The sequence below is a fragment of the Pieris napi genome, chromosome 1 (genome assembly GCF_905475465.1).
Source record: "Pieris napi chromosome 1, ilPieNapi1.2, whole genome shotgun sequence".
NCBI lineage: Eukaryota > Metazoa > Arthropoda > Insecta > Lepidoptera > Pieridae > Pieris > Pieris napi.
This window is the reverse complement of record NC_062234.1, coordinates 3715721-3728686: the sequence shown is the minus strand read 5'-3', so window position 1 is coordinate 3728686 and position 12966 is coordinate 3715721. Positions and strand designations below refer to the sequence as shown.

The window sequence follows — 12966 nt, the reverse complement described above, 5'->3', positions numbered from 1 at the left end:
CATGTATTGGAGCATACAATACAGTAAATCCCCAATCAGGAAGAGAAAATCCTATAATATTTTGTTCTGTGGTCGTCCATCTTGAGCGAATAAATGAGTTTAACTAATTATTTAGTATTTTTACGTGTAAACGGTTACTTAAAATTAAGTCACTTGAAATTTAGTTAAAATTTAGTTAAGACTTGGCAACTTAATACGTGTAAATCAGCCTTTAGTCATTAGCTATGACTAATGTCTATCAAGTTCAACTATTTTCGATTATATTTTGCCTTGTCAACGTGACCAAATATGCCTACGGAATTACAATTTTATTTAAAAAGCCTGGTAATGGCTTTAAAATAAGACCCATTACTTTTATGTTACAATCCACGGGGCTAACTATGTTAAAATTATAAATTTAAGTATTATTTGAACATTATATTAAATTAGTCCTATTTAATTCTAGTTTTAATCTGGTAACAATATCTAAATTAAAAGAGGAGTCTGTGTATATTAAGATTCTATAAGGCGAAGTATTAAAAAACATTGTTTCAAAAGAGGTTACTACAATTCGAAGTAAATTTTTTTTCTATCTTGTTCTTGTAGTGTTTTTGCCTTATAGGTTCTGTCATCTGTGTAATCTGGGAATTTATTATCTGTGCAGTGCGCAGATTGTTTGTAATTTCTCATTTCTATTCTGTGAATTACTTACTGCCGATTACTGAATACCGATAGCCCGATAATGAGCCGAAAATTTAATATACGGTTCAACTTTTATAAATATTTGTAATATTTACTATTCAAATAAACTAATTATATATAGGGAATTCATTATATATTGTAATTTGTAAAAGATTACCAAACAAATAGATTCTTAATCATTATATGCTTAAGTAAACACGTACGGACTAAGTATAGAAAAACTGATGAAGCGAAGTTACATTTGAATGTTATTTTTTAACATTCATTTATTAACCGTAATAAAACTCCGCCAAAATTAATTACTATCCTAAATACGACATTATATCCGTCATGGCTAAGGTATGTAATATGTTAACGAAAACCGGCTTTTTATTTATTCTACTTTAACCAATTTTATTTGAATACTGGTAAACCTTGAAAACCAAAGCTAGCTCTTATTTGCTTAGACATTTTCCTGTAGAATATTGCTTGCCTCATTGTTCTTGTGAGTGATAAAATGGAAGGACAAACTGTAGAAAAGGTATATTTATTTAACATAATATATCAGTAAATATTTTGTTCTACTAGCTATATAGAATCTCTTCATATCGATTGAATTGATTCTGATATTATTATTTTTACATTTTTCAGCCGGTGCTGTATTCATACTGGCGAAGCTCATGCTCTTGGCGTGTTCGTATTGCATTAAATCTGAAAGAAATACCTTATGACATAAAAGCAGTTAGTTTGATAAAAGGTGGTGGAGAACAACACTGCAATGAATATAGAGAGGTGAATCCAATGGAACAAGTTCCTTCTCTTGTTATAGGTACCATGCTGTTAATTTTTCATATACATACACTGATATTATCAAACAATATTTGATTTTTGTTGTATGTATTTAAAATGCTTACAAAAAAATATCTGATAGAATGTAATCTATTTGTGTAATAGTGCTAGTATCATTTAAAACTTGATTGCTCATTTACTATAGAGTAGCTTAGCTCTCCTGTTAAGGAAAATTCACAATAATAATATTTGAGAAGTGTGGGATTTTACCTGAACTTTATTCACCTTAATATTAATATAATTACACTGTTTTAAGCATTCATAATGGCTTGAGGTTGTCTATAACTTTATAAATATTACAGATGGTCATACATTAATAGAATCTCTTAGTGTTATGCATTATTTGGAGGAAACCAGACCTCAAAGATCTCTTATGCCGCAGGACTGTTATAAAAGAGCAAAAGTCAGAGAGATTTGTGAGGTAATATCTATGAATATAAAATTAATGTTTGTTTGCTTTTGTCCTTCCTTCTTTCCTCAACCATTGATGAGATTAAGGATGAATGAATGACTTGTTGGTTGGCTTGACTAGTAGGAAAATCTATAAAAATAGAAAAAGTTATCTCAAACAGTACCCACTAGCAAAAACTTTTTAACTCATGCAAATACAATTATATATGTGTAGTACTTGTATAGTATAAAACTCTTAATTTATCTTTAATTATTTAATACCCCTTCCATTCAGCTATGGATTGGTACATAGTTAATCTAAAACTTCCAACTGATCTAGCCTAATGAAGTTAATTTGACTCCAAACTCAAAATATATTAATAAAACTATAATAATATATTTATAAAACTATAATAATATATTTATAAAACTATAATATAGAAAATATAAAGTCATTTCTAATTTTAGGTAATATCATCAGGAATTCAACCGCTACAGAACCTAATAGTTCTTATCCATGTTGGTGAAGAGAAAAAAAAGGAATGGGCGCAGCACTGGATAACAAGGGGATTTCGAGCTGTTGAAAAAATATTATCTTCTGTTGCTGGAAAATACTGTGTAGGAGATGAGATTAGCTTGGCAGATTGCTGTCTGATACCTCAAGTTTTTAACGCCAGAAGGTACATTTAATGGTATTATACTAAAACTATATTTCTATAAACAAAACAAAAATTATTACTAGACTACTTTTTAATGCACAGAGGGATGCATATTTCTTAAGAACTTGCAATATCAAATTGGTATAAATTTGTTTTTCCCGCCAGTTTTCATAGGCAATATTTACAACAAATCATCCCTTTCGGGCTATCGATAATACCAACATACTGTTCTTATATCATCACAGAGTTATATCCCTATGACACAACACATTTCCTTTTCAAATAACTTACAAATTTAAATAAGTAAGACAATTTTGTATATGCTGCATATTTCAAATTTTCAGATTTCATGTAGACCTTCGTCCATTCCCAATTATCTTACGTATAGATCGTGAATTGGAGAATCATCCGGCTTTTCGTGCCGCACACCCTTCAGCTCAGCCGGACTGCCCGCCAGAAGCTGCTAAATAATAAATACAGATAGTTCAGATTTTATGTTAACATTCCATTTCTCATTGAGACATTAATTATCAACAGTTTTATTCTTGGTGGCATAGATGGTTAGCATTTCAGGTAGTCATGTATATATTCAATCATGAAATTTATTAAGTAATTAGATTCATGCTGTAATAATGACATTGTATAATTTAAATCACTTGTTACAAAGCTAGTCATATTGTGTACAACCAATATTTATATATTAGACTTATTGATTGGGTCTATCATTTCATAGCTTAATTTGGTTTATGTTATTGATCATTTAGCCAAAATAAAAGTTACCTAACATTGATGATATGTCCTAGTGTCTATTAGCTGAAAACCATGAAAAAGAATAAAGTGGAGAACTAATTGTAAAGTTTAATGAAGTGATTTTTTATTATTTATGGTGTTGGAAGCTTATAAAAGCTTTGGTAAGTTTTTTAAGAAAAATGTGTCCTTGTTTTATTTGTAATAGTACACTTTTTTTATAAATTTACCATAAATTTTGTAAATTTTTGAAAAACGAAACGAATTCATGAATTACGAAAATTATACACTTGAAAGTCTGTTACATGTAATTGATTATAATATCTCCAATAAAGTTGTGGGATCACATAGAAGTCAATGTATTGTCATCAAAAAATAATCGATTTTCATGCTAATATTAATCAATTATATAAATTAAGCGTTTATATCAATTTTCATAAACAGTGCGCTATTTAATAAAATATTCGAAAAAATCCAAAAAGTGCACCTTTTTTCGGTTGCAACGTTTTTGGATCCTAGATTTTAAAAAAAAATCATTTAGATGATGACCATTTATCCTTCTCAAATAAATTAAACTAAGAAATGTTTAAACTTGAATATTAAAATATTGATAATTCGGAAGGGGCTATTTCTCAACGGACGAGATATATGGTAGGTAAATCACGAAAAAATAATGGCCTTGGCATCTAACCCATCAATGGTCAAAAATACCGAATTTGACCTTATTTAAAGCATCTCTCTGTGATGGCCTCTTCTGCTCCATCCGAAAGATTATTTTCCAAAGCGGGAAATATGGTTAGGAAAACACGAAACCGTATTTTAGGAAAGAGATAATCAAAAATATTACTTTTCATCTGCTTTCCTGAAAATTTATGGTAATAATTATTCTAATCAAATGTAAAAATTTTGAACATTTTGTGATAATACGTTAACGTTATCGTTTAGCTTTTCTACTTATCGTTTCATTTTATTTTAATACTACTCTTACGTAAAACGAGACTAGACATTAGTGGCAATAATTATTTAGATTTTTTTATTGTTTAAACTTACAGATTAACGAAATATTTGTTTTATATTTTACTTTTTGAGACTACAACGTAGACCTTTAGTTTTTTAATTATTGTTTTAAGTACTTTATTCCAAAACTAGTCAAATATAAAATAGTACTGGACATTTATGGCAATTTTTATTGTAGTTTTTGAGACAACAAGGTTGTTATATTGATAGGACGCTCATCATTTCATTTTTATTATATATGATAAAACGTTTAACGGTAAGTACCGAAAATTTGTATCAATAATGATATTTGATTTCCTTATTCCTTATCTTGAAAGTTTAAAGAAACATTCGCTTTGATTTTTAGTTTTGAATTGGTTAATTTTTGAAGTTATACTTCTTTAGGCGCGTTTTGAAAAATTGATGAGAATGAAATTTTACGATGCGCGCGCGCCGTGACACAAAATTAACAGAATGAAGTTGCCCACGGAAGATGCTACGGCATTGGACATAATTTAAAAACAACATTCGAATAATAATATAATTATTTTATGTTTCACTTAATGTAAGAGAATAAAAATAAATATTTATTTATTTAATTTTTCAAATGTAAACTAAACTTTATTGACTATAATGACTCCTTTTCCAGTCTTTGATTATTTGATTGTAATTAATTATTTGCATCAAAAACTATTTTTAATAATGCCAAAGAAGTATAACTTCTTACGCGCGTACAATATAAGTACACGTACCCTTTTTTTATTAACCTCTCATCCCTAAGTTATTGTGTTCGATGTTGTATGTCGATTGTCGACTCGAAGGAGTTTTACAATTCGACGTGTATTTTTTTGTGTCATTTTATCAAGTATGTTAATTCAATATTGTTGTTTCATTCACGACATTCAATTTCAGTCAAGAGTGTTTTTTTTAAATATTATGGCAATAGTTTTACCTTTATGCCAGTTTCAAGTAAAAGTCAAGAGTGTTTTAGCTGTGTTACTGTTTGACTGTACTGAACGCTGATTGAAGGTCAAAATTCATTATATGAAACCGATTTCAAAGTTCAAACCATAGATATTCCTATATATATAGTCTATGCCATAGATGAAGAACCAATAGATATCACAATTAAAATGATATTTAAAAACGAGTCTAATTTATTATAAAATGTTCTCGTTTATTAAAATTCCCTGACATCACTACATTATTTTACTACCTCAGTTTATGTCACCATTCATAAGTACCGACAAAAGAAAAGGCTGACTTGTTTTCTTTGTTTGCCTCCAATTATTTAAGTATGGAACCAACTGAACAATAATTGCCAGAGACACTTCAACTTGAAAATCCATGGTGTCCATGGGGGTTTCACTTAACATCAGGTGACGCCTGACCCCGTAGTTTAGACGTGAACAAAGCTAGTGAGCCTGATGGATTCTCAGATTTGCTAAAGTTTGCGCCTTATTTATCCAATATGCCTGATCTTTATTTCTTGATATATCTTTTTGAGATTTGGAATAGTACCCAAGTAAGTCCTGGAAGGTTGCTAATGTTCAACCTGTGTCTAATAAAAATCGCCATGCCAACCCTATTAATTTCATTAACTTCTGTTCTCTGTAAGATTACAGAGCGTTTATGACAACTCAAATCACCTTTTTGCGTATTTGGAAGAAAATTACCTGTTGAGCGATCGCCAATATAGATTTCGACGTAGATAGACGCAAGCCTTTTGAGCAAGCTCTCAGCATATATGGCACTCAACGCTCTCTACAAATGAATAAAAAAATAAACTCTTCAGGCTTAAATATCGCCGTATTCAGTTGCAGTCAGCCTTTTAATCTTCTAAAGATGGTCCTTGGAACTATACAACTTTCTTTCGTCATCCCCTTTCTACTACGCTCGCCTGGAGTTTCACCCTTTGTTGTTGACATCCTGCCAAATTCCTGTCCAATCCTGTATGATAAAAATAAAACCTATACTACTCATATGTTACATTTGGTTGTTTAGTAGCATAAAGTCTTATGTTTAATAGAATTATCATTAGAAAATCTTAAATTCTAACTTTCTATTCGCAGTAAATTCCAATCTATGGGTTTAGTGGGCCACACCTGTCACAAAGGGTTTTTGTCTCTGGGGGAGGGTTACAACTATAAGTACTTTATTATCTATGATACAAGAGCTTTCTATATTTTGTTTGAAATCATCATAGATGTAAACCCTAACACACTACCTAACTAACTATAACTAACTGTAACTAACTACACTCCGACTGAAGAACTTGTATCCATCATGTAACAAAATAATTAAAAAATCTCTTATGTCAAGTTTCAAGAATCAATTGTCAATTCTTACGCTATCGAACGCTTGGCGTCTGGCGATCGCCGAGTGCCGCTGACTGTGATCACAATTCATACTTCACAGTATACGATACGGATTACGTCTATAACAACATAGTTTTCCTCAACTGATCGCATATCTGAGGAATCTTGTTTATATTAAATCGTAATGTAAATATTAAGAAGTTATCAAATATTTAAAAGTAGTAACTATTACTGCTATACTAAACATGGATACAGTGTAGCGTTAAGTGATAAAGTAACGATGCAAGTTCCTGACATTTAAGTGGAGTGTTGTGAAAGTTGTAGCCCGTTGTGTACTTATTGATAAAATGACCGAAAAGAACAAATCTGAAAAGATGACTAATTCATCGAAACCTGTTCCTATGAAGCTGTTTGCAGCATGGGAAGTGGACAGAACTCCTTCCAATTGTATTCCAAGGTAATTATTTAGCAATTATTATTTTTAGCGATTAATTTTGGTGGCTGTTCTACACAAAAATCAGCAGTCTGAATTCTTATATGATTACTTGTGTAAATTATAATAAGTTAATATATATTTGTGAAAGAATAATATGTAAAACATTAAGCTTTAACCATGTTTATTAAAATATTTTTTTTCTTTAAAAATTCAGTTAACTATTTTATTATTGAAGTCTGGTAGTAAAGTACTGAGAAATAATATCTAATCAAACATTCATGAGTAATTAAAGTATTATGTATAGTTAAATAATTATAATAGCTGATGAATTACATATTTATTAAAAGCTCTGAAATGTAGCACAGATTTCTTTAATTTTCAATAAGAGATTTTTCTTTTAATTTATGTGACCTTTAAATTTTTCATATAAACCAATAAGACCAGATCAGACCATAAGTTTTTAATTATTAAAAAAGTACTTAATAGTACTTTTTAATAATTAAAAAATATTTATTTGTTTATTAAGTCATGTATTATTTGACTAAGGTACTAACAGCTGATAAAATATTATATAAAATAAAAATAATTACTACTGGCTCTTGATTTGTTGCTGCACATAATATGAGCATTTTGCAATTTTTTTTTTAAAGTCAACACATTCTACAAGGAAACAAACCACCTTATTAAGAGTTTCCTTTGAATAGTATATTCAGACTTATATTTTTGTATAAGGACATTGTTATCTAAGTTATAGTCTGGATCACAAGGCAGAAGAAAATTTTATTAGATTTCTATTAAATACAAAATTTATTACACCTTTTTTGTAACAGTATAACCCTTAGTGTATTGTAATGATTGTACAATTACCAAGATTAAATTTGATATGGTTTCAATTCTTTTAAATTGATCTTATTATGAATTACTGAAACCCATCCAATCCAACACAAGAGATTAATGCTCAATATTAGAAACTTTATGAAAGTAACAATTGTCATGGTGACACTTAAAGAAGGTTACGAAGTAATTAACAGAGATAGACGAAATAAAAAGTTATTGTATTCGTATTTACGGAAGTTAATTCGGTGATATATTAAGCCTACTACCTTACGCGAGTAAAATTCGTGACTCATATAAATATATGATATCGACGAGCCAGTTATGCAAATGCATAGCTTGCTTTGTCTTATATTAGTATGTTGATGACGTCATTGACATCTTAATTAAGTACGTGTAATCCTTTATAAATAGTCCGTTAATTGGATAAATATTTGAAGGCTATATCATATAAGTTATTGCGGAATGTATATCAATAACGAGAACACTGTGTTAGATGTTTTTTCTGTATCACTCATTAATTACTATAAGAGACTATAATCTTAAATTAGTATTTGTAGCTTTCCAACCGATGACCAAAATAATGCACTCTATGTATATATATATATATATATATATATATATGTACTCTTATATTTCGAAATCTTTTTTTTTATTAAGTTTCGCGTGTGGTTGCTGTATGGATCACATATTTCTCATGAAATTTGTTTATTGTTTAAGATTTATTGTGAAGTGTTTGAAGTAGGTATAATACATATTTCCTAACGGAAGCCTTATCATAATGATTAGGGTTATGTGTTACGTCACGTAATATTGTTTTTGTAATAGTATATTATGTGGCGTATGTTAGGAGAGGCAACTTAATTGAATTAAGAAGTAAGCTGTCTTAAACTAGTTATTATAAATTCGTTAAATTAAAGGTTTAGGTCTTACTTTAAATATGTACTATAATTTAATATATATAATATAATATAATCTGAGTTGCAGACGTTTGATCGATTTCTTGTCACGTTAGAAACAAAAAATAAACTATAATTTATGTTAGGATTCGTAAGTAACTAAATCTTTAGCTGGCTGTTAAAACAAAACTGCAGAAGTGCATAAAGTATCGAGGTCAGGGTTCTTCTGAAATAACTATTAACTCCTAAGAACGTAAGCAAGGCTTTGCATGTTTTGGTAGCGAGTACATTGTACTTGTAAATTAACTATAAATGATGATCGGATTTAATAACAATAATATAAAAACTGCAGAACTGAGTTTGATGTTTTGTGTTGGGAGCACGTGAGGTGCTTATCGAGTGCCATTGTTAGCTTATCAGCTTGTTGACCCTGCCTATAGTGGACCTTTGTTTTGTCGCTAATTGTGTACTTAATATGTAGGTATACGATATTGAATGATATATTATAAAGTTTAATTTTGGTTGCATATTTATAATTCAATAATACTCTCAAATATAAATAAATTCAGTCAGAAGGTTAACAGGGATGTGAATTTTATTCGAGTCTGATCGTATTTACTTTATATACATATTTACCTAAATATGTTATAATACAAATTATAGTGATAATTCGAACTGAATTCGGGAATTAATGTTAATAATCTTTTAGTTATAAAATGCTGGAGGGCACACTAAATTCAGTCAAAGTCATAGTCAAAAATCATTTATTCATGTAGGTAATACAATGTACACTTATGAACGTCAAAAAAGAAATATATGCTTCTAATTTTACATATACTGCCCGTTCTCAAATCAAGGGCGTAGAACGGAAGAGATGAACTGGCAATAAACTCACCGCCACTCTTTTTAATCGCCAAGTTTTTTTTGTTTTACACAACTTTTGTAAGGAGCTACCATTACCCCATGTTCCACATGACATCTTAAGTAATAAATAATAATAAAATAAATTAAAAACAAAGATTTGTCCTCAATCAGTAGGAGGCATGGTGAAATAGGAGCACGTACTTACATTCTCGTGAGAACAACACGCAAATACATAGTAGTCAGCAGTAGGTAGTTGAAGGATTTAAAACACTTTATTATTGTTTAGGTTATTTACCTGGTTAGATATAAGGAAGCCGGAAGTTCTATAGAACAACATAAACAGAACAGCTTAATTGTAAACGACCGTATCATTCGTCTTGTTACGGAGTGGATCAGTGAAATTAAACGTCGGTTGTATTGCCGTTATATTTCTACGTTGTCAAGGTCTATGACCGCCATCTCTTATACAATGCGTGACTGGAAACGATGGTTCATGTAACTGATCATTAATTGTATAGATTATCTCAACAGCGGTGTTAAACACTTGAATTAAATGTTGTTTGAAAGACAAATCAAACGATACTTTTTAATTGAATTTGACAGTTTACTTTACATTTGGTGTAGCTTGGCAGGCTGGGTAGAACGAAACAGACTTATGCTACTTAACAAGTTACATTATACTAATTTAATTTATACATATATATTTTAAAGACAGAGCGTAAAAATATTTTCGTATAGAATTTTAAATTATAAATTTTCATTAAAAACGTTATAAACGATTTTTTTATTGTGTTCAGTTGAAAACCATAAATAAATACATTTCGTTTTTTATTTTTAATTGTCGCTAGTCTTAGTCACTTCGTAAATAGCACTCTGAGAAAATCGTAATTATCGGAAGAGCTTGACTCATTGTGTTTCTTTACACGTAATCCACGTTGTGCGATGTTGTTTCCTCTTGTGTTCGCTCGTTTATTATAATAACTATAATTATGGTATATCGATTTACATATAGTAATCGTATTTACATTCTTTAAAACTAAATGCGGTAAAAATAATAGCATTCGAAATGTGTAGGTATTACTAACATACTATACGTTTATTTCTGGTGATTTCGCTGTGAAAAGAGTTAGATCAGCTCAGTTAATGGATCCCTTTGATCGGGAAAATTGTATCAATGGTAGTACGCGCAGAGTTGAATAAACATCCATCACACGCACACTTACTACTGATGGATCAGATATGATCTGACGATCGAACTTTCGTACAAATTGTTGCTCGATTCCGTATAGTAAGTCAGCGGGTTAATCGATTTCCGTTCTACAACTCGATTTTATCGACACTTCAAGTACGAGTTTTATATTAATAAGGCAAGGAGTACCTACAAAGGTATTTGATTACCGTAAGTTCTCTAGTTTCAATACAATATATATATATTTAGTCAATTGTAGTTTGTTGTTCAATTTAATACCTACCAATTGAAATATGTTACATACGTTCATCGTTATCTGTGGATTAAATTGATAATAGTAATTGGTTGATTTTAAATATTAACTTAGCAAATAACTTGCTAAGTAAGAACTAGAAACTAAACATACGATTTTATGTTTTCTATTGTAATGTCATTCAATTGCCAAAAGTTAACTGTATTTATGTTCCATTAAAATTCAGATAAAATTTATCATAGCTATGTCAAATGAGCTTCAGAAAAAAGGCACCTCAGAATATTATACCAAAATATTGCACCAAACACTACTTGTATAGAACTATATGATTGTTGCTGTGTGACGTCATTACTGGTCCCCTGAGCCGCAGCACCAATTTGTGGCAATTTCATATAACTGACACATCCGAAATCTGTTTTGTACTCGACAATAGACCCGGGAACGGATCTACCGTGACGTAGGAATGTTGAGAAATAGTGTTGCCATCTGACCCTGTACTTAGCAATTATACTGACTAGGCCTTATAGGTTCTGAGGGTAGATATACATATGTATGTATTTTTTAAACCTGAGAAACAAAAGCAAACGAAAGCTTTGTGTTCTTTTTGTGATTTTAAGTTTAGGTTTGTGCTACGAGTAGTAATGTAATATGTAAAATTCTTTTGTCACGGTGTTTGTAATTAAATTCATCAGAAATGGTTCCACCGATTTGCATGAAATTTTGTGTGCATATCGGTTAGGTCTGCGAATCGGACACCTATTTTTAATATAACCCTAATTTGTTTTTTAAATTTTTTTTTGTTTTTATTTTTTTATGATACAGTATACAAAAATAAGTACAACCCTTAATTTTCACCCCTCTTCGATCAACCCCTATTTATTATTATAGTAGATACAGTTATATTTATTGAACTAAAAAAAAAATCATAAAAATAATACACATGGCAAAACAGTTTGCCGGGTCGGCTAGTAGATTATCTTATCTTAATATATATAAATTACGTGTCACGTTGTTTGTCCGCTTTGGACACCTAAACTACTGAACCGATTTTAATCAAATTTGCACACCGTATGCGGTTTGATCTAACTTAAAAGATAGGATAGCTTACATTTCAATTTATACCGCATTATTTTATTGCAAATTATTTGTTAATTATTTGATAGTCACAATTCTAAAAGATGGCGCTGTGTTGAAAGTACCAACGTTCCACATAAGCTACAATTTAATGGCATACCACCAAAAAAGCATGGTGGTCCCCATGACTGGTGTTCTCCCTTGAATAGTTTACTACTATGTAATATAACAAAAATCTTAGCAACAGCAACGCTTGGCCGAGTCTGCTTGTAAAAATATATAATAGTAAATTTTAATTTAATAAAACTTTTCGCGTATGTGGATCGTTGACCTGGGAAATTCATTCACGTCTGTATCGGACTAATTCTGTAATAGCGTAGCCACAAAGGCCCAGCCCGGAAATGCAGTAATGTAAACAGTTGATGTTACGGAGATACGGATTACGAATTGTTTAGATGTATGCAGTTTCTATACCGCAAGTCCAGCTTATACTGTTAACAGAGTTTATATGTTAAAGGTAGAAAGAATATTCTTTTTTTTAGTTGAGTGAAACAAACGTTGGAGTATGATTTTCTTTAGATTTTTTTTAACATTTCCAATAATACGGACAGTTTCTAATGTAATAAAGATACGTTTATATGTTTAAAGGATCATTTAAGATATATTTGGATTTATTAAAATTATTTTTTCTAATCATATGTTAGAATCGCTTTTTATACATACTAGCTACTACTACTATTGAAAATTATTTAAAATATACTTTAAATGGTATTTTTCTCTAAGGTTTTCTCTTTAAAT

The 12966-nt window shown here is 30.1% G+C and overlaps 2 protein-coding genes and 1 long non-coding RNA gene across 6 annotated transcripts in view; 2 read left to right on the top strand and 1 right to left on the bottom strand.

Annotated features, from left to right (window-relative positions):
* The first annotated feature begins 710 nt into the window (after positions 1 to 710).
* LOC125051559 (probable maleylacetoacetate isomerase 2) lies at positions 711 to 3820 on the top strand. Of its 2 annotated transcripts, none has more exons than XM_047651977.1 (5): positions 711 to 1020; positions 1312 to 1489; positions 1812 to 1930; positions 2368 to 2579; positions 2903 to 3820. In XM_047651977.1, the coding sequence occupies exons 1-5, from the start codon at positions 1012 to 1014 to the stop codon at positions 3027 to 3029; spliced, it is 645 nt and encodes a 214-aa protein (XP_047507933.1). In that variant the 5' UTR covers positions 711 to 1011; the 3' UTR covers positions 3030 to 3820. The 2 variants fall into 2 exon arrangements, with proteins under 2 accessions (XP_047507933.1, XP_047507925.1); XM_047651969.1 differs by lacking the exon at positions 711 to 1020 and adding an exon at positions 1047 to 1201.
* LOC125051569 lies at positions 2317 to 5232 on the bottom strand. The gene is made up of 2 exons (XR_007117304.1): positions 5054 to 5232; positions 2317 to 3021 (listed from the first exon to the last, which is right to left on the bottom strand). It is a non-coding gene; the product is annotated as an uncharacterized LOC125051569 (long non-coding RNA).
* A 1418-nt stretch (positions 5233 to 6650) lies between these two features.
* LOC125063296 (phosphofurin acidic cluster sorting protein 1) overlaps positions 6651 to 12966 on the top strand; it is a 69767-nt gene continuing 63451 nt past the window's right edge. For 2 of the 3 annotated variants that reach the window (XM_047669699.1, XM_047669689.1), the window contains exon 1: positions 6651 to 7076. In XM_047669699.1, coding sequence (XP_047525655.1) covers positions 6967 to 7076 — 110 coding nt within the window. In that variant the 5' untranslated portion in view covers positions 6651 to 6966. The remainder of the gene's footprint in view (positions 7077 to 12966) is intronic. The other variant, XM_047669708.1, reaches the window with a different exon arrangement.